The sequence below is a fragment of the Mauremys mutica genome, chromosome 5 (assembly GCF_020497125.1).
Source record: "Mauremys mutica isolate MM-2020 ecotype Southern chromosome 5, ASM2049712v1, whole genome shotgun sequence".
NCBI classification, from domain to species: Eukaryota; Metazoa; Chordata; order Testudines; family Geoemydidae; genus Mauremys; species Mauremys mutica.
The window spans coordinates 126,455,990-126,483,396 of record NC_059076.1 but is presented as its reverse complement, the minus strand read 5'-3'; the positions used below and the strand labels follow the sequence as shown (position 1 = coordinate 126,483,396).

Genomic DNA, 27,407 nt, shown 5'->3' with positions numbered 1-27,407 from the left:
AATGGTCCTTCTTGTGTAAAGAGATCTGGTATTAAAAGGATGCTGTCAACTTAAATCTTATCTTAAGCTTTCTATTTTATGTACTGACTACTTAGAATATTACAGCTACAACTCTAAAAATTCAGTTCACTGCTGCTCACTGGTTTGTGTGTGTATTCACCCCTCACACACCTTTGGCTTGGACAAAAAGCAACGAGGTTAACTTCACTTGATTGTCAGAGCTTTTAATTTGGGGCCAAAGTTTGAATTGACACTGTCCCTTTAAAACAAGATGACTAAAAAGAATAGCAGACGTGTTAAATCTTGCTAAACTTTCTTGCATACTCTGTCCATTTTAAAAACAAAAAACAAAAAAAACCCCTCATAGGTAGTTCTTAAACATTCAAGAGTAATACTAAGCATCTGTAACTAGTATCACAGTCTTACACACAAAAAGATGGACTAATGAAAAGAGCAACAAAGAGTCCTGTGGCACAGACTAAGGTGCCACAGGACTCTTTGTTGCTTTTTACAGATCTAGACTAACACAGCTACCCCTCTGACTCTTAATGAAAAGAGTGTCTGTCAGAAATCACCAGAGTTAGTCCAGTGCCAGAATTTTTATAATAATTATTGAATACTTGCTTTCACTGTGTTCTAAACTTACCCTTCTTTTGTCCTTGAGATAAAACCCACTGAAAAGTAAGCATACTATAAATTGTGTTCCCCTAAATCACTCAAAACCAATCGGCCTACAAAGTCCAAGGAGCTGTGTATCAGCTCCTTTATATCAAAGGTAACGTTGAATGGAAAAATTATATTCCCTATAAAGCTCTTATGGTTCTCATGCTAAAATATTATACATAATATTTATGTAAATATGACCCTATGGTTCTATGTGTCTTATTGTGTCTGCTTGAACTGTTGTCACAATTTATATTTGAGGGGGATGAATAACTGACATCCTGCGAAAGTCGGAGGAAATGCATATTACACCTCTATGCCTTCTGTACCATTTCAGAACATTAACTATCAAAAGCTCTGTTCAAATAAGGAATTTCTAGAGCTTAATCATGATGCATTATAAATAAAATGTAGAAATTTTGCAGGCATTCTGTTTCCCCTGCAAAAACTATGGCTATGCCTAGCTTGAATGTCATGATAACTGCATGTCTGCACATTCCTGTCAGGTTTGGGTGAAGGGAGGGGAGGGAAGAGAACTGTAGTGACCATGTTGTGTTTAAAAGGCAGAATTACTGATGTAATATTGTATGTATCTGCTTTTTCAATGTATTGTAGTATGTTAACTTTGCATAAGGATTTAGAATATTCATAAAACTCAGTTCTGTGTCTGTTAGTCTTCACTAGCATGCCAGGCTGATTGTTAAAGTTTCCAGTTATCTGAAAGCACAGTAGTCTCACCACACCCTCTCATTCATGTTGTGGGCATGTAAATGTGTTTATTTTCTAGAATGAGTCTGCAGATTTTAAATGGCGAAAACATCAGCGATGATCTAACAGCAGAAAGCTGTTCCTTCCTTTTCCTATCACCAGAGTCCACAGGGAGACCTTCTATCCTTCGTCCATCACAGAAAGAAAATCTGCCACCAAAAAGTGTATCAAAAGCTATGAAGGTATGTCTGCATTTATGTTAGCCGCTTCCTTCTCACCCTTTCAGGACCTCACTCTTAAGAGAACAAATCATGTATGTATTGTCGGAGGCTTAAAAATATTCAATCAAACTTTTTGTTGTTGTTGTTTTTTCCACCTCAAAGGTAACTTTTCAAACTCCTATGCGGGATCCTCAGACTCACAGAATCCTGAGTCCTAGTATGGAAAACAAACTTGAGACTACTTTCACACTAGATGATTGTACTGAAGTTCTAGGAGACCTTCATCTGTCTGAATCCAGCAATGCTGTGTGAGTAATGCACTCTGTCTTCTTGCAAATTATTAAGGCTATTAAGAGTGACTAGTTTGTGAATGCAATATATGTTGAGGATCACTATGCAGACAAATTTCTAATGAGAGATAATCAACTCTGACACTTTCATACTTGTCAGCAAGTTCTAAATTGTACAAGAAAAGCAATCTGGTGCTGAAATTAAAAATGATATGGGGAGCCTACGTAGCTGGAGCAAAAATACCCTAGTAATAAGCAGTACTACAATAGTAATTCCTGTGTTCTGTTCCCAGCGCTTTCACTGATACTGGTCAAAGGAGTCTGACTAGAGGCAGTGCTTGAGTTGTATCTATAAAACGATGCTGTGAAGACAAGCCCTTAGCCATGTACATGTATTAAAAGGTGTAGGCTAAGATTTTTTTTTTTTTTTTTCCCCAGTGGTACTCACTTGTAAGTAGGGCTGTCGATTTAATCGCAGTTAACTCAATTAACTCAAGAATTAATCACAGTTTTAATCACACTGTTAAATTTCAATAGGTATTTCTATTGTTTATTAAATATTTTGTTGGTTTTTCTACATTTTCAAGTATATTGATTTCAATTACAACACAGAATACAAAGTGTACTGTGCTCGATTTGTTTTATTACAAATATTTGCACTGTAAAAATGATAAACAAAAGAAATAGTATTTTTCAATTCACCTCATACAAGTACTGTAGTACAATCTCTTTATCGTGAAATCAAGTATCAGAGGGGTAGCCGTGTTAGTCTGGATCTATAAAAGCAGCAAGGAGTCCTGTGGCACCTTATAGACTAACAAACGTATTGGAGCATGAGCTTTTGTAGGTGAATACCCACTTCGTTGGATGCATACCCACATGCATCCGACGAAGTGAGTCTTCACCTACGAAAGCTCATGCTCCAATACGTTTGTTAGTCTATAAGGTGCCACAGGACTCCTTGCACTTTCATGATAAAAGCAGCAACTTACAAACGTAGAATTTTTTTTGTTTTTATTTTTGAACACAGTTAAGTAACAATGTAAAACTTTGGAGCCTACAAGTGCACTCAGTCCTACTTCTTGTTCAGCCAGTCGCTCAGACAAACAAGTTAGTTGACATGTGCAGGAGGCAATGCTGCCTGTTTCTTGTTTACAATGTCACCTGAAAGTAAGAACAAGCATTCGCATGGCACTGTTGTAGCCAGGATTGCAAGATATTTAGGTGCTAGATGTGCTAAAAATTCATATGTCCCTTTATGCTTCAGCCACCATTCCAGAGGTCATGCACCCATGATGATGATGGGTTTGGTTTAATAACAATCCAAAGTAGTACGGACCGACGCATGTTCATTTTTTGGCATCCGAGTCAAAGGTTGATTTTCTTTTTTAATGTTTCAGGTTCTGTAGTTTCTGCATTGGAGGAGTGTTGCTCTTTTAAGACTTCTAAAAGCACGCTCTACACCTCGTCCCTCTCAGATTTTTGGAAGGCACTTCAGGTTCTTAAAATCTGGAGTCGAGTGCTGTAGCTATCTTTAGAAATGTCACATTAGTACCTTCTTTGCATTGTGTCAAATCTGCAATGAAAGTCTTCTTAAAATAAAGAACATGTTGTGTCATCATCTGAGACTTCTATAACATGAAATACATGTCAGAATGCGGGTAAAACGGAGCAGGAGACATACAGTTCTCCCCCAAGGAGTTCAGTCACAAATTTAATAGATGCATTTTTTTTTTTAACCAGCATCATCAGCATTGAAGCATGTCTGCCAGAGTGGTGCCCAAAGCATAAAGGGGCATACGAATGTTTAGTATATCTGGCATATAGATACCTTGCAATGCTGGCTACAAAAGTGCCATGCGAACGCCTGTTCTCACTTTCAGGTGACATTGTAAACAAGAAGTGGGCAGCATTATCTCCTGCAAATTGTAACCAAACTTGTCTTGTGTGAGCGATTGGCTCAAGTAGGACAGAGTGGACTTGTAGACTCTAAAGTTTTGACATTGTTTTGTTTTTGAATGCTTTTGTTTTTGTACAGAATTCTACATTTGTAAGTTCAGCTTTCATGATAAAGATATTGCACTACAGTACTTGTATTAAGTTAATTGAAAAATAGTATTTTTCTACAGGGCAAATATTTGAAATAAAAATTATATAAAGTGAGCACTGTACACTTCTTATATTCTGTAAAAGCAGCAAAGAGTCCTGTGGCACCTTATAGACTAACAGTTTTGGAGCATGAGCTTTTGTGGGATGCATCCGACGGAGTGGGTATTCACCCACGAAAGCTCATGCTCCAAAACTGTTAGTCTATAAGGTGCCACAGGACTCTGCTGCTTTTACAGATCCAGACTAACACAGCTACCCCTCTGATATTTTATATTCTGTGTTGCAGTTGAAATCAATATATTTGAAAACGCGGAAAACATCCAAAAATATTTAAATAATGGTATTCTATTGTTTAACTGCACAATTAATCATGATTCATTTAATTGCTTGAAAACCCTACTTGTATGTCTTTCTCTCTCCCCCCACCCCCCTCCAGAAATTCATTATCTCCAAGCAGGCTAAAAAAGAACTAGATAATCTTTGACTAGTGGTCAAATTCTGATCTCAGACCCATGCAGCCCCTCTGAACTGAACAGCAGTATTTGGATCTAGATCTTTAGGCATGGTCACTAATTTCTTAGTTGTAATTCATATGCCAACTGAACTTCTTGCTCCTATATCTCTAAATGTCCAGGTCTGACATGCAGGGATTAAGTGACTTTTACAATGGCAAAGTGGAACCATTTATTGATGGTGTTGTACAGTTATGATTCAGGCACAAATAACAGCATCTCAAGAGCTACTGCTTTTGTTGTAAAAGCAGCAAAGAGTCCTGTGGCATCTTTACAGACTGACAGAGTGCTTTTGTTGTCTCCTCTCCCTTTCTCCATACTACAATGAGACTGCTTGTGTTGCTGCACAGTCTAGTGCTGTATTTGTGGTAAGGAGCATCCGGACTGACTTTAGGACTAGGAAGAAGAAAGCACTACAGACGGAAACTTTCAAAGAACGGCACTGTTGTGCATAGTTCTCAGGCTCCTATTGGTTAAGTACTGAAAGAGGATAGGAGGGGTCTGATTACTTAAACAACAAGTCTTGCAGAGACTCACAGGGTGGGGAGACCATAGTGAACCATATCCTTTCTTGCTTCCAACTTTATCACGCTGGAACTTTACCTGGTTGGCTTTTAATTGTTTTCCTGTATAGCTTTTCTGTGTGTGGCACTCATAACTATTTTTGTACTTTCTTTTGCAAAAGAGGCAAAACAATGGGAGGAAATACTTTTTCAGGAAGTAATGTCTTAATGCTCTATCGTCTGTACATGAGCTACAAATAAGCAAACTTGAGCTCAGGGGTGACATGGGAATGTGTCTGTGGTGATTATGCATAATCTTTCTATAATCTATTCACTTACAGCAGTCAGTCATATCTCTCCCTCCCCCCTTGTGTTTTTCCTTGCCCCTCTGTTTTTAGTAAGTCTTAGCATTCAACTTCTGTATTCAGAGCAGTCTATGAAATTCTGGCATACATGTTTCATAGATTTCTGGGAGGGGAGGGAGTGTTCACTGACAGCAGGGGATGGGGGAGTCAACAGTGACCAGAGAAAGCAAAGGATGGAATGGAAGAAGTGAGTCATGTTATTACTTGATATATTATGCTGATGGTCACCCCCAATTCTTACAAACCCTGTGTGAATATTTACAGTAGATACAGATAATGGTACACATTCCTGGACTAAGTATTGTAGGGGTTTTCAGTACTACTGGTTCTTTACTACTGCAGTACATATTCAGCCTATCCAGAGAGTTGTGCTCTGAATTTCAGCCTCTCTTGTAAAGCATTCCTGGGTGGGGTTGAGGAGAAAAAGAAGGGGACTCAGCAGTGTGTTTCTGTATGAGCACAATGTGGTGGTGGAGGAGAACTGACTTCTTTAGGACAGATCTTGTTGGCTTTTCTCTAATCCCTGAACAGCAAGATATCAGGTGGTAGGCTCTTTAGAAATCGGTCAAATTCTCTTGCTTTTATGGTGATCTCAACCCTCTCACATACAACTCTTTTCATGTAGCATAAAGCTTTGCAAATTTCGGCATATGAGTTTGAAAATTGTTTATTTTTTTTTAAATGGTGTCTTAAAATAGTTAGCTAATTATAAATTAACACTGACTTTATTTCTTTGTAACAGAAATCAACAAGCAACTGAATTTGAGATTAAGACTACTAGAGAAAATGCACAAGTGCAGGAGGAAGCCAGTGTCATTCCTTATCCAGATGATGAGATGCCAGTGAAAAGCTGTGGTACATATAGCATTGATTTTGATAACTTAAACAGCATCAATCCATTCCAGAGTTCCTCTCAGATGCAGAATTCTCATGAGAGCCTAAAAAAGTCTCCTATATTATCTAGCAACCCTGAAAAGGTTTCTGAGAAAAATGATACAAATTCTCTATCACTGGATGAAACACTTCCTGTTACTTCCCCACTGACCGCTGCAGTGTCCGAGAGAACAAATCTAAATACAGATACCCTTATTGGTGTGACAAAAACTGTTTCCATGGATGTAGTGGTGTTAAGTAATGAATCCAAACCAATTCCTAATGACACTGAACAGGATATAAAGACCACCTCTGTTGAAGTCAGCAAAACCAATTCTTCCAATGGATCAACACAAACACAGAATTCTCCACCACCTGTACAAGGGTCCTACAACCTTGATCCTAACAGCTATGATGTAATGCATCCTTTCAAAACTAGTGGATCAAAGCTACAGAATTCAGCAGTAGCAGAAAGAACTTCAACAAAAGAGTCAAAACCTGAAGAACAGGCTAGCTTCTCCAATGCCGAATCTGTAAAACTAGAATTTGACTTCACTGATAACACAGCTAGTAAAAGGCCACCTCCTAGGAAACTAGGCAAAAGACCTGGAATTAAGCCTCTTTCCAAGAAAACCGCTATAGCTCTAGGGAAAACACTGGAGAACTCTGAGGCAAAAAGCAAGAGTAAAACAGAAAATGAAATTCCTGTTTCCAGTGCATCTTATAACTTTGACTGGGAAAAATTTGATGATCCAAACTTTAATCCATTTGGAGGAGGTTCCAAAGTTTCTAGCTCACCCAAATGCCCTAAACCCAACACTGAAAAAGCTAATCAGCAAGAGGAACAGGATAGCACCGTACCAAAAAGGGAATCTCTTCCAACAGAGCAGATTAACAGAATTGTTGTTGCAGATGAGACTGCTGAAGAAATAGTGCCTAAAACTCAGTAAGTAAATCTTTATGATTGAAGTTGTAGAACTGCCTCAAAGACATTTCAGGGCAAGATGATGCCAAAAATTCATGGGTGCAGAAATCTTTACAGTTCTGAGAAATCTGTGCTTGTGCCTGTGAACAGATTTGTGTGTGTGTGTGTGTGTTGAGATAGAGGTATTTTTAATTTTTAGACTGTCTTGCTTTAGAAAGTGAAAGATAAAAGAGCATCAGATCTGTGTGCCTGCTCTCCCTTAACCATTGCCCCCGCTACTCCTTCAAAATAAAAATTGAATGGGAAACAGGGTAGATATACTGATCTGTCACAGTCCTTCCACTGTAGATGTTAAAGCTTGGAGAGCTACCAGATAATGGCTGATTCAGTAGCAGGGAGCAGAACAGACTGGACAATTGTTCTGTTTTACACTTAGCCTAAAATCAATTCCTCAGTGGGGTCAGAACTTCACCTCTGGTACCTACCCCTAATATTCTTAGGGCGTAGGACAAGAGCTAGCAAGGAAGAATCATAGAATATCAGGGTTGGAAGGGACCTCAAGAGGTCATCTAGTCCAACCCCCTGCTCAAAGCAGGACCAGTCCCCAGACAGATTTTTGCCCCAGATCCCTAAATGGCTCCCTGAAATGACACTCTTGTTCATCCTATTATTCTATAATAGGGAGTTAACACTGCTTTCTCGTTGTGAACACGATCTGTAATATAAATGCTTCTCACAAAATCTGAAGTTGGAAGAAAAAGTAGTAATATCAAGGGACTGGAGCTTTCTTCCTCTAGTTAATTTTAGGGGGTAGGGTGTTGAGTTTTGAAGTCCAGTTTTAACCACTTATATGCCAACAACTTTACTACGGAACATATTGGAAACAACTAGCTGTTTATCCAGAGTAGAATCTATTTCATTTGATAGGAATGAGTATTGTGTTCACTATCCTGGTCACATACAGAGCCACCTATTACTGTTAAACTTAGGATAAATATTAAATTTACACTGCCATCAGCTAAAGTATTGGACTGCTACAGTGAGGCTTTATGGAGTGTCCTTAAAATCTTTGCTACTGATATTAGACCATGTTAAGGGGAGGGTGGGAAACCCATGCGTTCTGGGGTTTAACTCAAACAGAGCTGTTTTCACAGAAATGCCGCAGGCTTTAGAAGTAGAAACTCCTTTAAATCTAATCTCCCTGCTTTTTGTTAATGGAAAAGGCTGTTTGGCCATTCTATGGCAGTCATGACTTTCTGTACATCCATGATAGTATTCTAGCTTTCCTGGGAGAGGTATGTAAATTCATTCTTACCTGCTGATTGTTCGTTAATGGAGAGCTTGTTGCTATTTAGAGACCATTATATCAGTGGTGGAGTGGGGGTAAGGCAAGCTGTCAAACTTCCTATGCTTAAATGACTCTTAGCCAGATCTAGGAACATGTTTAGACCTTTGAACTGACTAGATTACTATGACTTCAACTGTTTTAGTAGCTTCCCTGAAGAAAAACCAAGCAAAGATGAAGACAAGTCTGTAGCTCAAGCAGAAATTGAAGAGGAATCTACAAGAGAACTAACTATGGTAATGTGTATCTATATTTAAGATATCCAGTTTTTGGTAAAACCGTTAAGTTAAAGTAGTTTTCTATTTCTAATAAAGTTGCTGTTCTCCCCTTCTTGCATTCCCTTCAGCCTATAACTGTAACTCTTACAGATCCTCATACTTCTGCAGTGAAAACAAAATTGATTTTTAAAAACTGATGAAAAGAGGGGTTGGGCCCTGTCTGTGCAAATTCATAAACTCAGCCTGACATAAATGAAGGGATCAAGTCAGTATCATGGAACATATCTATCTAAAATCTCTTAATTTAGTTGACTGCATAAAGTGCAGAGGCTGAAAACTTAAATCAAGGGTGGGGAATCTAATAAAATGCAACTCTGCCTGATGAGGATTAACACAATGTATTGGGTTAACAAATTCCTGCTGCTGTTGAAATGTTCCCATGGACTCTATTCTGGCTAACCCTTTTAACTGTTGTATAACAAACTGATTTAACCATCACTAATGTGTTTTAAGTGCCATAAATACACTATGCCACTCATACTCCCAGTGTTCCATATTACAAACTAAGTGTATGTCTGCCTTCCAGGAGAAAAAAACAAGCTCAAATACCTCACCAGTTGATGCCCACAGTCGAGATAACTTGCCTTTAATTGGCAGTGGAACATCCCCTTTGGCTGATCAAGAACATGAAGCCAATTGCAAGAAAACTGAAATGGCAGTTGATATAAATGATCCAACAGTAGTCACTGAGTCTGAAGAGTACTTCAGACCCTCAACAGAAGGTAAGAGGCGCTGCAACAGAACTGGACACACATGCTGTTAACATCTAGTTCATGCTAGTTCTTAATGTTTCATCCTGCCTATCTTTAAAGGGACAATCCTTAAATTCAGACAGGTAACTTATCCTACGATTATTGAAACTGACAGACATTTAAAGAAAAGATTTGTTACACTAACCCTTGAAAGCATTGTTTACGGTCAGTTTCCCTCTAATAGTTTCCTTTGACTGTTTCCTTTGTGCATGTACAACCAAATAGCTCTTTTTAAAGTTGCGGGGGCGGGAGAGAGGAGTAATTTTAAAGTCCCCAAAACTGGCAGGGTTGTTGGAGCTGGTGGAGTATCCAAAAATACTTTCTTTTTTTTTTCCCCCCTTTCTTCTCTTCCCCCTTCAAAAACTGACTAGATTTCATGTTGACATTGTCCCCTCAAGCAATTGACACTAAATAACCAGGGGCCAAATCCAGTTGTAATCTAAACAATACCACTGCACCTGTTTAGTGACTTGGCTGGTCGTAACATTAGAAAAGCACGTTATGTTCAGAATTATTCTTTTCCGTTCATAAAAACACACATTACCAAAGTGCCAGCTATACAAAACACAAACCTATTGAACAATCTTGACACTTATGTCATATAAACTCATAGTACCCACCCTGTGCTTGTTGTTATAGTACAAATGGCCTTTCTGCACTTTCATACCTTTTTTTAAATAGAGAAATCAAGTGCAGAATTGCAATTATATTAAAAAATAAACTCCTATCGTATGCTGCATAACTCAAAAGATTGTGTACACTCAAAACTAGAGGGCTAGGTCTATCATTGCACATTAAGTTTACTTGTTCCCCTTTTACAATCTATCACAAACCTCTTAATACTTGGGTTGGTGGATCATTTGGGAAAACAATGACTATGGTAATAGCAGCTGTGTGTGTAAATCTGTGCATAGATTGAACTGCCAACAATATACTAAAAGGAGGGAGAGTTCATAGAAGAGCAGCATGTCCATTCTTGAGGATACTTCCATGTTAAACTTAAAGATGCACACAAGCTTTTCAACTACATCGAGATACTTGAATCGTTGTTTAACCCCTCCACCCCCCAATAAATAAATAGCCTGAGTTTTAAGAGGAGAGGTGGGGTTGGGTGGGTGTTTGTGGTGTGTGGTTTTGTTTTGTTTTTTTAATTTTTTAGATGCCAACTCTTTCCCTTCTAGGCTGAAGTTTACAGTTCTTTTCTCCTGCTAACAACTTAATATAACAGGGGGACAGGATTTTTCCCTTTGCTTTCCATCAGTTTCATATCAATGACACTTTCCATCCTGTTCTATTAGCAACTGTATGACAGCATTAAATCATTTTTATTAATATTTGTCCTTTCCAGTTCTAGGAATGGGCATAGAAATAGACTACCTGGAACAATTTGGTACATCCTCAGTAAGTATCTAATATTTAAGCAGTTAAACTTGTTGGCTCAAGAGTAGGGATGGGGAGAGAACAATAAGATCTAAGCCTTTCTCCGCTAGGCTGAAGGTTCAAATGTGGCCCAGTTGGGAGTAGCCGTTAATGTACCATCTCATGAGTAGATCGAGACAATGGGTTGAGCTCAGTCTTTCACACGATTCTGCGCACCCCCCCGCCCAACTAGCTGCTGTCCTTGTTGGCAGTCTAGCCAAGGTTGAGGCTTGAATAAGCCCATTTTCTGGAGAGAGCACATCACTTGGAGTTTCAGGGTTGGCTATGCTACAAAGTAACACATCCTTCAATGTGAGTAATCTCTCTCCTATCTCTCCCCAGTTTAAAGAGTCTGCTTTGAGGAAGCAATCATTGTATTTGAAGTTTGACCCTCTGCTGAGAGACAGCCCCAAAAAGCTGGCTCCTGGTACTACTGAATCAATAAGCACATGTGTAATCAATGCACCATTTCAAAGTGGGTAAGTAAAGATTTTAATCTAAATTATAGCCCATAAATTTGGTTTTGAACACACTCTAATTTTAACTGTTTGTTTTTAGTCCTCTTTCTGACTTCAGTAGACTGCCTTTGGAAACTCCAAAGCCTGCAGTGAAATCTCTTCAAAATGAAGAAAAGCCTAAAGGACTGGATCTTCTGGGAACTTTCCCAGCTCCAGTAAGTGAATCATAAACATGTCAATTTTCATGTTAGTAGATTTTTGGATGAGTTCTTCTAGTGGGAAGAATAGACAACCTTTATCAACTTCTTGCCTGCTTAGTGTTCCTGCACTGCTGTGGGTTAGTGTTGGTGTTACAATTGCCAGTACCCTCAAACAGGGCATATGCATTCACTCTGTACTGGATGAATGGCATTACAAGTATTGCCAAGAGACTTTAAATGGCTTAATACATATAAGTTGCCTCTGAGTTTTAAAATGACAAAGGAGCTGTGACAATGTATGGAATCTGGGGTACACTTTGAGGATATTATGAATATCTATATTGTAATGAGTTATGCGAGAGATGCCACGTAAGCAGATCTGGCAAATAACATTTTTGCAGATAGATTATCTCATTTGTGTTTGTTATAAATTATAGATATGTATGTCTATATTGTGCTATGCTTCTGGGTGACACCTGCAGATAGTGACACCCCCAGACAGCCTAGTCTGCTTGATGGCCCATTAAGGACCATCAGCTAAACAACTGTCCCATTGAGAGAGGGTAAGGGGATACACCTTATGACTCAACAAGGCATGCAGGGGCATGCCAATGGACAGAAAAGGCTTCCAAGCCATGTGCAGGGCAGAGTATGTTTGAAACAAAGGAAGCACAAGCTGCATGGCAAAAGACTCTAAAAAGGCAGCTGCATCTTCTCCATTTTGGGTCAATCCTGCTTCTTACCTCTGGAGGAACTTTGCTACAAACAAGCTCTGAATAAAGGACTGAATAACCCATCCAAGCTGTGGATGTATTCCAGAGGGACTTTCAAGCCAGCATATCACCAATACTGCTAGGAGCTTGATATATGGACTTTGAAGTCTTTGTATGTATGTAACTGTCTTACCCTTTAACATCTTTCTTCTGGTTCTTTCTTTTTTCCCCTTTATAATAAACCTTTAGTTTTAGACACTAAAGGATTGACTGGCACCATGGTATTTTGGGTAAGATCCAAACCTATGCTGACCTGGTAATGTGGCTGACCCTTTGGGGTCAGTGAGGGCTGCCCCAGGCACTATGGTTCCCATTGGTATAGTCTTGGCAGGATCCACAGGATCAGAACCCCATGCTATTCCAAAATTGAAATTAACCTTTAACACTCAGTTTTTAAAGTTAGTTAGCGGGCCAGCCCTGCCTGCGACACCTCAGATGGGATGTAGGGTTTAGTTAGTGGAACCAGCTGTAGATGGAGGAGCAGATTCCTTTATAAAAAGCAGCAGGAAGCTGCAGAAAGGGGAGTGCTCAGGGAGAGAGACTAGAGATTGCTGGGAGTGAGCAGGTTCCAGCATGGAATCCTGAGTCTTTAGGGAAAAGAGCTTCAGGTAGGGAAGGCCTAGGAGACGCTCAGCAGGAAATGCAGAGGGCAGCCTTGATGGAGGTTTGAGAACTTCATTATTTTTGATTACTCTGATAAAACAATCCCCAAGGAGGGTTGTGCTGAACCATAGAACTTGTTTAGGTAGCTTGATTGACAGTGACAAAACTGTTAGTAGAGCCAGGTACTGGCAGAATAATCTCAGGCCACGAATGGGTGCTCAAGAGGCAGTTGGCCCATTCACAAGGATCTTCATATTTACACTATTTTTTCTAGCCCCAATACTGGGTATTAAAACTGATTTAATTTTTAATGATTAAGCGAACTGTTACCATTGATGTCAAAACAAGCTTGATAGTGACTCTGGTGAGGAGGCTTCTGCCCTATAATTGTGCTATATAATAGCATTTTTGTTGGAGCTTTTGTTTTACTATGGCAAGTAAAACCAAATTTCTAAAAATGTCTTCCACACCCTGAATTTCTAATGTCTAGGGTCATCTCTTCCTAGAGAGCAGTTAAATGTTACAATCTTATCGTATTTGTTTTCTTAGCACAATTTTAAGATATTGTGTGTCTGAGTACAGCAATTCAGGATAAGGAGGAAATTCCAACACTAAGCACTGGTCCTCTAGGGAGGGAGAGAATCTCCCTTGCTTACCATAACCTTAAGCTAAATTCTTACAAAACCTTGTATGATGAGAAGCATTTTGTACATGATCCTTTAAACTAAACTTAATTAAATGGTTCTCTGATGCCTAATAGCCTTGATCATATCTCTGAAAATTGGCGCTATTAATGGTGTGCAATGTTTCTGATGTTAAACACTAAAACAGGCTTGCTCTTGGATAGTGGACTCCTAGACTGGTGTCATTACATGTTGCCTTTTTAGTCCCTAGAGGCATCTCAAATTCCCATTTCAGTCAAAGCATTCTTTTCTCATACAGCTGACCCCGTGTAAGATGAGAAATGGGTTTTCACTGCAGTTCCTCTGTTTCTTGAATAAGCAGCACTCTGTCTGTGCCAAATTCTACAATTAAATGTAAAGTTTTAAACTTGACTGTCCTTGTATAACTCTTTTTATGTGGATGTAGGTTTGTTTGCCCAGCAGTAATGCTAAACTTGCTGTGGGGCGGGGGGGAACTGTTTCTGTATCTGCTGTTCATGAATAGGCAAATAGTGCAGTGTGCTGCATCGCAATATACCTATAGTAGTTTGTCAAGCTAGAAAAATGATTAAGCAGTTTATGGGGATAGTTTGGGGTTAAAATAACGTGAGATAATCTGAATAGATTCTTGTGTAGCTGATGTGGTAGCCACTCAAACTTTTTTTTTCTTCTCCACAAAGGATACGGTTCCTCTAATTCCAGATATCTCAACTAGTAACGCTTCACCGCTCTCTCCTTTTGCTGTGCCAATCAACGCTGCAGTTGACGCTATTATAGAAGTGCTGAAATATAGCCAAAAAGATATGGATGCAGCTGTTGAAACAGTTAAACTAGAGGTAAGAAGAAAGCTTTAAAAGCCTTTAGGAATGTGGCACTTACTTTGAAAAGGCTTGTCATTATAACATTTCCCCTCTTTTAGTTACTCAGCATATACTGGGCATCTATTTCAATACTTGTTCTCTCTTCTCTCTCCCCCCCATCCTCCGCTCCTTTAGGTTTTGAAATAGGGTCCCATTCCTAATGAGTTACTGCTTGTTTCTTACATGGGTAGAGTAGCCTGCACAAGCATCTTTAGAGTTGGAGATAGACCTGTCATACCCCATGTGTCAAATCTTCTAGACTTACTACCTTGTTTTAAGTAGGCTCCATCCAGGAGACTTTACTAGCAAGAAACCTTTTGCCTTGTTTGGTGCCTTCAGAGAAATTTTAAACTCCTACATAAAGGGACTAATGTAATTTTAATTCCATAACAAGCTTTGGTAAGAGTGAAGCAAGATGGCACTTGCCTCAGCAACTCAATCCTGGGCAAGCAGTGTGGACGGGAAAATGAACAAAGTCGGCCAGCTGTATTGAACTACAGATGGTGGGGGACCGTATTTCTGAGGAGCAATCAGCCATGGTGAAAGATCCTTAAAGAGAGCCAGGTTATGGCAGATGAAGCCACAGGTTGGCTCCCATTTTTGTTGTTGGAGGGGCCAAGGAGTAATATTAATGCGACTGCTGCCCTTCATGCTACAAAACGTGCTTGTCATGAAACAGGGATTCAGTGCTAATTTATGAACAGTGTAGCCATCCCTAAATTACTGCACTTGCTCTTAAAATACTGAATAAATTGTAGAATTTAGTTTAAACATCCAACTTAAAAGATACTTTTGTCAAAGAGTGCTCATTTCTTACATCTCTTGTCCCAAATTCTCTGCTCAGGTGTTGTCTAGTTACATAAACTGGTGGAGGTGTGCTTTGTATATGGATAAATTTCACTTTACAAAAGCTCAGATTTAATAGTTGCTTTTCCTTGTCTTCGTAGAATTTCTTCAGCAAAGGTTTTCAAATTGGCAAGTCCCATTGAGAACAATAGGGCTAAGGGTACAGCATGTCCTTAGTAAAGATGGCCAGTACCTACAGACCATCGGCACTTTTTAGTGTTTCCGCTCTTTTTCCAGATAGCCTGGGATGCACCATCTTTTCTTAGACAGTTTGTTCCCCACTGGGAGTGACTCCAGTGGGAGGCAGAGGCTATATTTTCCAAGAGCAATATTTGTGACAAGAACAAGAAATGATAGATGCCTTGAAAAGATGAGTTTCTCTGAAGGAGGAAGGTGGTGTGTGTTGTGTTGTTTTGTTTGTTTTAGTTTTTTGTTTTGTTTTTTTAAATGCTTTGTGACATGAGGGGGAAAAAATCTTATCTTTACAAAGCAGTTTCTTCTAATCTGGAGCCACAAACACTAATATAACTTCATGGTTATTGCATAGCTTCTCTACAGGACCGAGTCATGTTTGTCTGGGGGCCTTAATTGTGCATTTTATAACTTAAAAGAAAGACAACCATTCTAAACTAAGACTGTGAATTTCCTGGAGTTATAATGCTTGCTACTAAGATAGTTCCTACATAGCTAATGTGGTGTTGTGGTTTTTTGTTTTTGTTCTCAACTGTAATTCTATCTTAATATAACTTGTCTGAGAATGTACGGTTATCCTCATTCCCTCCAAATTTGTGTGAACACACAGATTGATTCAACCTGCAAATTGACTTTGACCTGAATAGATTAAAAGAACTGGCTGCATGCTGTGAGAGTCAATAGTGTAAAACCCTGAACAGTGAGGGAGTAAGAAGATGCCCTATATCACAAATTAAGGGAAGTCTACTTGGGGCGGGAAACAAGTCTGTGATCAACGTATGAAGAAATAGTAAACTTAGTGTTGTTGTGTGGTGCAACAAACACCAGTGCTGCATGTACAGGGATAGCATCGGAAGGTCACTTGTAATCCGCTTTAAAACAATTTGTGTGAATTTTTTATTTAGAAATGTTGAATATTACAGTGAACCATGAAACTAGTGATAACACATCACTCAGTCTACTGATCTGTCTCTGACTTGTACTAGAGCTTTCTGCCATAACTGACACTTATAAAATAGTGTCCATAGGGAAAACTTTACCTTCTATCAACACCTCCTTCAGTTACCCTTCAAGTTGTTCTGAATGTCAGTTTATCTCAATCCCTGTTTTATATTTTTATAATTTTTTTTTAAGGTTCAAGAAAAGCAGATGGAAGTTTTAGAATGGAAAAAGAAATATGACAGGCTTTATATGGAATACCTGGAAATGGGGTAAGTGCCTGCTAATTGTACAGCTTGATTTACTGCTTTTGATTGCTTTCTCTAATATATATTCAATATTGTTTTTTAGAAAAATTGTTGCAGAGTTTGAAGGTACAATAACCCAAATGATGGGTAAGTATACTGAGTAAATGGAACACTACTTGAGATAGGCTTTGGCTTAGACCTGAAGCACGCTAAATGTATAGCTGGCTTTGACACAAGAATATCTAGCACTCTTCTGGCTAGTACTTTAATCATGCTGTCAATACTGCATTACATGTTATACTTGTATCATACTGAATTCTTGGAACAGAGATCAGAGCTGGAAAAGTTGTGTGTTTATGGACAGATTTCTAAAGTAGAATGTGCACAGTTGTATTAATCTTAATTACACAACTAGGATACTTGCATGTTTGCTTGACTTGTACAGACACGTGTGTAGCAAGGTAGATTCCTGATTTGTACCTAAGGCATGCACAGTAATGGCTGCAATATGGCCCATAGCTGTTCAACTCAAGATGGTCCGCTGGAAGCTACAAGTTCCAGTTGCTTACTAAGCAACGTCCACAGCTTGATGCTAAACGAGAACAATAATCTGTTCCACTTCTGTAGATCACACACAGCCATATCACTTCTGACCAAATGTCAGTGGAACCCTCTGGTAGACACTTCTTGTTTCAACTGTAGTTTGTATATGACACTTCTAAACTGCAAAGGCATCCATTAACACGTCAGCCAAAAGCTTGTATCTAGAGTCATAAGAATATATATATCTAACCCAGTTTCCTGTCTTCCGATAATTCCTTATTTACTTTCTCCACACCATTCAAGATTTTATAGACCTTCGTCATGCCCCCTCCCCTCCTTGGTCATCTCTTTTCTAAGAGGAAAAGGCCCTTTTTTTTTTTTTTTTTTTTTTTGACTGCCACTGCACATTGACTGGATGTTTTCAGAGAACAATCCATAATGACCCAAGATTTTTCTTGAGTCATAATGGCTAACTTAGACCTCCTCATTTTGCATGTATTGTGTGGATTATATTTTCTAATGTGCAATACTTCGCATTTATCAACATCTGAATTTCATATGCCATTTGGTTTCCCAGTCACCCAGTTTTAAGAGATCCCTTTGTGACTCTTCAGTTAGCTTTGGACTTAACTATCAAGAGTAATTTTGTATCCTCTGCAAATTTTGCCACTTCACTGTTGACCTCTTTTTCCAGATTTATGAATATGTTGAACAGCACTGGTCCCAGAACAGATCCTTAGGGGACACTATTTATATTTTTCCATTATGAAAATTGACCATTTATGAATCTACCCTTTTCGTTTCCTGTCTTTTAACCATGAGAGGACCTGCCATCTTTCCCATGACTGCTTACTTTACTTAAGAGCCTTTAGTGAGGGACGCTGTCAAAGGCTTTCTGAAAGTCCAAGTATACTATATTAACTGGTTGTTCTTCGAGTGCTTGCTCATATCGTTGGAAGATTTTTACCCTAGCAACACTCGGTGGGTCGGCTGGGCGCCCCCTGGAGTGGCCTCTGTTGGCACACCGGAGCGGCACTGTTCCCGATCAGGGTCCCGCAGACGTTCTCGGTCCCGCCGGCGCTCCCGACACCGCTTGCAGTCCTGGCACCGTTCTCATTGGTATTGGTCGCACTGGCGGTGTCGTTCAGTATCTCGTTCGCCGGCCCGTCACTCTCGGCACCACTCCGGCTCCCGGCACCACTCCAGGCACCGTGACTCCCGTAGCCGCTCTCGATGTCGAGCCTTGAGATCTTGGTCAACCTCCCGGTACTGCACTGGTCGCAGGTCTCGATCTCGTTTCCGGTACTGCTATGGCTCCCGGTACCGGTCCCCGGTGCCGGGTAGAGCGAGGTCTGCTGGAGGCAGAGGCTCCACCCAGGGCTTCTCAGCTCCTCCATGGCCGTCCAGACACGCATCAGGTTCTTCCCACGCGGACAGCTCTTATGCGCAGGACCATGACTGAGGTATCCACCAGAGTCTTCCAAGAGACTCAGGCTCAGGACCAAGGCCCCCAGCAGTGGTCATTCTGTACACCCTGGACTTACCACCAGGCCCGCCCTTCCAGTAGTGCCTTCCCACTCTGTTCTATCAGAGTGCCAGAGGTGATGATTAGCCGTCCCCCTCCGACTACTTCGGAGGATGCCCCAGTTCACCCACCGGACTCCCTGGTTCCACTGGAGCAGGAGCTTGCCCAAGAGCAAGAGGCCGCACAGGACCCGCTCGTCCCCGGCATCTCCTCTTCTCCAGATGAGGCGGTTGCAGGAACATCCTCCTCAGGCCCTCCCCCAATAGACCTGAGAGCCCAACAGGACTCCCTCAGGAGGGTAGCGCTTAACATGAACCTCCAGGCGGAGGAGGTCCCGGAGGTAGAGGACCTGGTAGTGGACATACTGTCGGCGGATGCCCCATTCATGTGGCTTTACCGTTTATTAGGACCATCCAGGCCAATGCGGACACTATATGGCAGTCTCCGGACTCTATCCCTCCTGCAGCCAGGGAAGTCAAGCGTAAATATATGGTGCCCTCTAAAGGGTATGAGTACTTATATATCCATCCTCCTCACTGGTCGTTCAGTCTGTTAATGAGAGGGAACACCATGGCCAGCAGGCGCCAGCCCCGAAATCGAAGGAGGCTCGGTGGATGGACTTACTTGGCCGCAAAGTTTACTCTGCAGGTGCCCTACAGCTCCGGGTGGCAAATCAACAAGCCCTGCTTAGCTGCTATAATTATAACACCTGCCCAGGTGTTGATAAGTTTATGGAGCTTCTTCCTCAAGACTCCCGCCAAGAGTTCACTGCCCTCTTGGAGGAAGGAAAAAAGGTGGCCAGGACTTCACTCCAGGCTTCGTTGGATGCCACCGACTCAGCAGCCAGGACTGTGGCCTCAGGTGTTGCCATGAGGAGCATCTCATGGCTTCAGGCTTCAAGCCTCCCACCGGAGCTGCAGTATACCATCCAGGACTTGCCTTTTGATGGTAAAGGCCTTTTCTCCGAAAAGACTGACCCCAGGCTGCAAAGCCTGAAAGACAACAGGGTCATAATGCGTTCTCTGGGCATGCATACGCCGGTGACCCAACGCCGGCCTTTCCGTCCCCAGCCTCACCGCCCATTCTCTGCGCCTAGACAGACAGGACTTTAACAGGCGGCGCGGCCCAGGTGGTCGCAGGCAACCTTCAGGATCCCAAGTGGGCCAAAATCAAGGTCCCTCGAAACCACCACCGGGACCAAAACCGAACTTTTGAAGGTGCGCCTGAGAGCGGCATACCAGTCACATGCCAGGACCCCTCGCCTCCCTTCTCCAACCGTCTCTCCTACTTCCTCCCGGCGTGGTCCCAGTTGACTTCGGATCGCTGGGTCCTATGCACGGTGGAGTATGGCTACCACCTCCAATTTATTTCAACCCCATCCTCCCACCCTCCAACACCATCCCTCTTCAGGGACCCCTCTCACGAGCAATTCCTCTTGCAAGAGGTGCGGACGCTCCTCACCATGGGAGCTATAGAGGAGGTACCCAATGGACAAAAGGGGCAAGGGGTTTTACTCCCATTATTTCCTAATCCCCAAGTCGAAGGGAGGTCTCAGACCTATTCTAGACCTGCGAGGACTCAACCAGTTTATGGTAAAGTTGAAGTTCCACATGGTATCCCTGGGGACCATTATCCCGTCCTTGGATCCTGGAGACTGGTACGCCGTCCTCGATATGAAGGACGTGTACTTTCACATCACCATTTTTCCTCCGCACAGGAGATTCCTTTGCTTCATAGCCAACCGTTGGCACTTCCAGTTTACGGTCCTGCCGTTTGGCCTTTCTACAGCCCCAAGGGTCTTTACGAAGTGTATGGCCGTAGTCACCGCTTACCTCCGCCGACGTCAGGTACACCTGTTTCCATATCTGGAAAATTGGCTCATCCGAGGGCCCTCCGAGACACGAGTTACTCAGCATCTGGGCATTGTCAAGGACCTATTCGCCCACTTAGGCCTGATGATCAATGTGGGAAAATCCACTCTGGTTCCCACGCAGAGGCTGGAATTCATAGGAGCTATCCTGAACTCCAATCTAGCCAGAGCCTGCTTGCCACAGCCACGCTTTCAGGCGATGGCAACAATCATCCGAGGGCTACAGAAATTCCCAACGACCTTGGCTTGCACGGTTCTCGGTCTCCTGGGTCATATGGCTGCCTGCACCTTTGTAACCAAATATGCCAGGCTCCACCTCCGCCCTCTCCAAGTTTGGCTCAACTCGGTATACCGCCCAAGCAGGGACCCAATAGACACGATAGTCACCATTCCCCTGAGCACCCTAGACTGGTGGCTAAATCCCTGCTTGGTGTGTGCAGGGCTGCTGTTCCATCTGCCCCAGCCCTTGATGTCCCTAACGATGGACGCGTCATCTCTCGGCTGGGGTGCTCACCTCGGACACATTCGTACTCAGGGCCTCTGGTCACCTCAGGAGATGGCATTACACATAAACGTCCGAGAACTGAGAGTAGTCCGCCTCGCGTGCCAGGTGTTCCAGCATCACTTACAGGGCCGTTGTGTTGTCTGTAAACACTGAGACACAACAGCCATGTACTACATAAATAAGCAGAGAGTGACACGATCCTCCCCCCTTTGTCAGGAGGCTATGCACCTTTGGGACTTTTGCATAGCCCACTCGATAGACCTGGTAGCGTCCTTTCTCCCGGGAGTTCGGAACACTCTGGTGGATCGACTCAGCAGGTCCTTCCTCTCTCTCGAATGGTTGATCCGCCCAGACGTTATTCGTTCCGTTTTCCAGAATTGGGGATTTCCCCACGTAGACCTGTTCGCTTCCCGTGCAAACAGGAAGTGCCAGATGTTCTGCTCCTTTCAAGGTCTCTCCCCGGGATCGATCTCGGACGCTTTTCTGATGCCGTGGAAGGGCCAGCTCCTTTATGCCTTTCCACCGTTCCCGCTGATTCACAGGGTCCTGCTAAAACTCTGCAGGGACAGAGCGCACCTTATCATGATTGCTCCAGCGTGGCCCAGGCAGCATTGGTTCACCACACTGCTCGACCTCTCGATATCCAACCCAATTGCCCTACCACTCCACCCAGACCTCATCACTCAGGACCACGGCAGACTTCGCCACCCAGACCTGCAGGCCCTACACCTCATGGCGTGGCTGCTGCGTGGCTAAACCAGTCAGAGTTGCGTTGCTCTGCGCCAGTACGCCAAGTTCTCCTGGGTAGCAGAAAACCTTCCACCCGGTCAACGTATCTGGCCAAGTGGAAGCGTTTCTCCTGCTGGTGCAAAACACAATCTTACTCCCATTGATGTCTCGATCACCTCTTTTTTAGACTACCTCTGGTCTCTCAAACAGCAGTATCTTCGCTGAGGGTACACCTGGCAGCCATCTCTACCTTCCACCCAGGGGAAGGGAGCCGTTCCGTGTTTTCACACCCTATTGTTTCGAGGTGCCTCAAGGGCTTGGAGGATAAGACCTGGGACCTGAACCTGGTCTTAACCAAACTGATGTCTCCCCCATTCAAGCCGTTAGCAACCTGCTCGCTGCTCTACCTGTCTTGGAAGACAGCCTTCCTTGTAGCCATTACATTGGCCAGATGAGTCTCCAAGCTTCGGGCTCTTACGGTGGACCCCCCGTACACTATGTTTCATAAGGACAAGGTGCAGTTGTGACCACACCTGGAATTCCTCCCTAAGGTGGTCTCGGCCTTTCATGTTAACCAGGACATCTTTCTCCTGGTCTTCTCCCCGAAGCCACACTCAACGCAATGAGAGCAGCAATTACACTCCCTGGACGTCTGTAGGGCGCTCGCTTTTTATATTGAGCGGACAAAATCCTTTCGGAAAGCGCCCCAACTCTTTGTCGCGATAGCAGACCGAATGAAAGGCCTGGGTCCTCTCAGAGGATCTCATCTTGGGTGACGGTATGCATCCGCACTTGCTATGGTTTGGCTCATATTTCTCCAAGCCACATCACCGCGCATTCTACCAGGGCTCAGGCTTCATCTGTCGCCTTCCTGGCTTGTGTATCTATCCAGGAGATATGCCGTGCAGCTACCTGGTCTTCAGTCTACACCTTTGCCTCACATTATGCTCTCGTTCAACAGTCCAGAGATGATGCAGCCTTTGGCTCAGCAGTTTTACATTCTGCAACATCTCACTCCAACCCCACCGCCTAGGTAAGGCTTGGGAATCACGTAATTGGAATCAATGAGAGCAAGCACTCGAAGAAAAGACGGTTACTCACCTTTGTAACTGTTGTTCTTCGAGATGTGTTGCTCATATCCATTCCAAACCCGCCCTACTTCCCCACTGTCGGAGTAACCGGCAAGAAGGAACTGAGGGGCGGTTGGGTCGGCAGGGGTGTATATATCCGGCGCCATGGGGGCACCACTCCAGGGGGCACCCAGCTGACCCACCGAGTGTTGCTAGGATAAAAATCTTCCAACGAACGTGCACGCGGCACGCGCGCACACCTAATTAGAATGGATATGAGCAATACATCTCGAACAGTTACAAAGGTGAGTAACAGTCTTATCACCCTTGTCCACATGCTTGTTGACTCCCCACCCCAATAATACAAATAGATTGGTGAGGCATTGTTTCCCTTTACAAAATACATCTCACCTCCTCCCCAACAAATCGTGTTCATCCAGGTCTGATATTTCTGTTCTTTACTGTTGCTTCAGCCAATTTGCTTGGTACTGAAGTTAGGCTTACTAGCCTATAATTGCCAGGATCATTTCTGGAGTCTCTTTAAAAAAAATTGGTGTCACATTAGCTATCCTCCAGTTATCTGGTACAAAAGTGACAGGTTACATACCACAGTTAGTAGTTCTGCAATTTCATACAAGTTCCTTCAAAACTGGTCCTATTTAATTTATCAAGCTATTCCCAAACTAATTCTATTGACACTTCAATCTGAGACAGTTCCTCAGATTTGTCCATTAAAAAGAATGGCTCAGGTGTAGAAATTGCCCTTACATCCTCTGCAGTGAAGACTACAGCAAAAAATTCATTTAGCTTCTCTGCAATGGCCTTGTCTTCCCTGAATGCTCCTTTAGCACCTCAATTGTCCAGTGGTCTTACTGATTTGGCAGACTTCCTGCTTCTGATGTACTTTTTATTTAACAGCAAAAATAAAAAATAAATAGTCTTTTGCTAGTTGCTCTTTTTGGCCTACCTAATTATACTTGATTTGCAAGAGTTTATGCTCCTTTCTATTTTCCTCAATAGGATTTGACTTCCAATTTTTAAAGGATGCCTCTTACTCTGTTTTAGTCTTGGCTTTTTTTTCCCCCCCGTTACTACTTAATTTGGGGTACACATTTAGACCTCCTTTTAAGAGTAAGCATGCTAAATCTGTGCATAATGTAGATTAAATCCTTAATTAAGGAAGACTCATATTTACAAGAATGACAGTTCTACGATGCTTGTCCTTCATTCCTTTAAAGAGAATGCTTCAGGAAAGGTAATATGGCCGAATGTGCTGATAAGAATTAAAGGTTTAGTAAGGAAGGTCTCATTATGCTACAGTAATGTCTGGTCCTATGTCTTTAGTAACTGGGATGAGGTGGTGCTTTGCTTTAAGAAAAACAAACAGCCAGCCCTCTTGTAATTTTTTTTTAATCTTTAGAGGATGCCCAAAAACAGAAGGAGCTTTCGAAAAAGGAAAACCAGAAGATGCTGGAGGAGAAACAGCAAGTTCTGTCAGATCTGAACTCCATGGAGAAGTCTTTCTCTGAACTCTTCAAACGATTTGAAAAACAGAAAGAGGTTTTAGAAGGCTATCGCAAAGTAAGATGATGGAATGACACTGGTACTGTGCTTCCAAATCCCAAACAAGACTAAGGCCCTGTCAAGACTGGGGAAATAGCTTATATTCTAAAACATTTCACTTTACATTAGGTGTTAGGTGGTCACAGTCAAAATTAGACTCAACCAGCCACATTTCTAGGGGAACATCTCAAAGATGTTAGTACTTTGGGGTAGACCAGGTTCAAGTCATGTTTTAAAATGCAGTAAGTAGGGGTTTTTTTTTAAAAAAAAAATCCTTTTGTTTTTTAACTGAAAGTACTCCATATCATCTTGTCACATTTTGATGCAACTCTGAAGACAGCCTAGTTCAGTATCCCATCCTTTTCTATCATTAACAATTGAACAAGTGACTTGGGAGGAGATTAGATATGTGTCCAAAGACCACCTGTCTCTGGATTATTCATAGGTTCCAAGGCCACAGGAGGTCAGACTAGGTGATCACATGAGCCAAGACCATTTCTACTAGAAGGATCTGGTTCAGGAGAAGTCTGCCTATTACATTAGCCCTTGGAGATCCTAACTTTTATATTGGGACTCCCTTGCGCCAGAACTGTACGAACCAAGGTGGACCAGGCCTTTGCTCTAAAGAGTCTCACTTAAACCCACTTGTTCTGTCCGATCTTAAAGGTAAATTAACAGGTTGAGGGATAAGTGGGAGGAAAGACAAAGGTAACAGATCACATGTGCACTGTCCAATCTCTGGTACTAGTGACAGGTTGGATTCACTTGCCTCCTTATATAAAAAGGACGTGCTGGTGGCACTCCATAGCTATGGTTTAGTATGTATTACGTTGTCATGACCAGCTCAAGCATAAAGTTGCATTACAGTTTTTGTGAGGGTGGAGTTTATATATACTTCTCTTCCCTATTTCCAGGGTTGTTGTTAGTTTTTTTTTTTTTAAATGGCTTTGCCTACCTCCTTTAACTAAAAGTTCAAAATCACATTTGTCACTGGTGTCTTGGTCAAGTTTTGGGGCAGGGTGTCTTTCTCTCTTCCTACCCTTCTTTTTATAGCAGTCTCTGTTATGCGTCTCCAGCACACAGGGGTCACTGGAGGCCTGATGCCATATGGGGGTCCCTTTGCTAAAATCCAGGTCTGGGGTGGCAGGGGAAACTTATCTTTTCTCCTCCCATCTCACTAGTGGCTTTTGTTGTACTGCATGGCTTCGTACTTGATTCAGCTGAAGCAGGGTCCAAATCCTGAATTTTCCCCATCTTTTGCCTTTCCTGGAAGAGGGTGGATTTAGCCTTAGCTTGAGCCAGAGTAGGGGGTATATTGATTCAATGAATAGAAGTGGCACAGAATGAAAAACTTTCAAGAACATGGTGGCTTTTGGTAAGAGAAGGGATAAAGCTGAGGATACAAACAGATGAATTTCTCCTTTGTTGGCATTTTGAAGATAAGTGAATCTAAAACAGAGGTGGGAGAGAACAAGTGGCTGGGTGTTGAGGAAAGATCTGACATCTGCTCTACCCTTAAGTATTTGTGTTCTTGAACAGGTCTTTGCAGGGGTTTAAAAAAAAAAGTCTTGCCTGCCTATGGGGTAAAGTGGTTAAATGCAGACAGTCACCTTGACATTAACTGAACTCTCCCATTATATTGGGATAGAATGAAGAGGCTTTGAAAAAATGTGCTGAGGATTATCTTGCAAGGATTAAGAAGGAAGAGCAGAGATATCAAGCACTGAAGGCACATGCTGAAGAAAAACTGCATCAGTGAGTACTTTCTCATTCTTAGTACCTGATGTTTACCTTGTATGTAGGGTGAATTCACAAGCAAAACTCTTTGACTTCAATGGACCAGGATTTCACTTTTGTGTCAATCTCAAAACCTCTCTTAAAAATACTGTAACCACTTCTAAAGTGGAAGAACCTAACTTGACTTCAGACCTAACTTGCTAGCTGTTTTGAATTAAGTCAGATTTAAACATTAGCTCACTTTCATTCCAGAGCAAATGAAGAGATTGCCCAGGTACGGAGCAAAGCCAAGACGGAGTCTGTAGCACTGCAAGCTACTTTGCGTAAAGAACAAATGAGGGTACAGTCTCTAGAAAGAAGCCTTGAACAAAAGGTCAGTTTAAGTATCTGCTACTTGAGTGGTTTTAAACTTGTTATAAGCGAAGTTCTAAATTAGCATCAGAACTGGTGTTCTCATGAGTACCACTGTGAAATAGCAAGGAGTCCGGTGGCACCTTAAAGACTAACAGATTTGTTTCGGCATAAGCTTTCGTGGGTAAAAAAAACAACCTCTTCTTGAGATCTGAAGAAGTGGGTTTTTACCCACGAAAGCTTATGCCCAAATAAATCTGTTAGTCTGTATCCACAAAAACAACAAGGAGTCTGGTGACCCCCTAAAGACTAACAACTACCCCCCAATACTGTGAAATAGGAGTCAGACATAAAATCAAAATTTTGGTATGGCAGAACTCTTTGATACTGAGAAATGCAATCCATCTACCCTTGCAGAGGGATCTATTGTGAATAATGGGTTCATTTGCATAGATGAGCCTCAGAAGTAACTAACAATATATAGACTTCCAAGACTGGATACCAGCTGAACTGTTGAAATGGTGTAACTAAAATACAGGTTCAGGTTGAAAGTGAACAGTACACCTTGTCCTGGGAATAGGGCTTAAATATGATGGCACTGTATCAGTTCTAGAAGCATTTTGATATTAATAGCACAGACTTTTTTGTACTAGTGACCCCTTTCACACAGAGCCTCCGAGTGGCTCCCCCCATACATTAAAAACACCATTATAAATGCTGGAGGCAAAGCGGAGTTTGGGGTGGAGGCTGACAGCCTGTGATCCCCCATG

At 42.1% G+C, this 27,407-nt stretch overlaps 1 protein-coding gene across 2 annotated transcripts in view; it reads left to right on the top strand.

Moving 5' to 3' along the window:
- TACC3 (transforming acidic coiled-coil containing protein 3) overlaps positions 1–27,407 on the top strand; it is a 30,770-nt gene that overhangs the window by 2,152 nt on the left and 1,211 nt on the right. Inside the window, exons 2-15 of one of the 2 annotated variants that reach the window (XM_045019891.1) lie at positions 1,451–1,613; positions 1,755–1,900; positions 6,114–7,190; positions 8,663–8,750; positions 9,319–9,514; positions 10,893–10,945; positions 11,306–11,442; positions 11,522–11,636; positions 14,340–14,495; positions 16,692–16,768; positions 16,848–16,891; positions 24,407–24,567; positions 26,198–26,304; positions 26,539–26,659. In XM_045019891.1, coding sequence (XP_044875826.1) covers positions 1,452–1,613; positions 1,755–1,900; positions 6,114–7,190; positions 8,663–8,750; positions 9,319–9,514; positions 10,893–10,945; positions 11,306–11,442; positions 11,522–11,636; positions 14,340–14,495; positions 16,692–16,768; positions 16,848–16,891; positions 24,407–24,567; positions 26,198–26,304; positions 26,539–26,659 — 2,640 coding nt within the window. In that variant the 5' untranslated portion in view covers position 1,451. Of the gene's footprint in view, positions 1–1,450; positions 1,614–1,754; positions 1,901–6,113; positions 7,191–8,659; positions 8,751–9,318; positions 9,515–10,892; positions 10,946–11,305; positions 11,443–11,521; positions 11,637–14,339; positions 14,496–16,691; positions 16,769–16,847; positions 16,892–24,406; positions 24,568–26,197; positions 26,305–26,538; positions 26,660–27,407 lie in introns of both variants that reach the window. The other variant, XM_045019890.1, reaches the window with a different exon arrangement.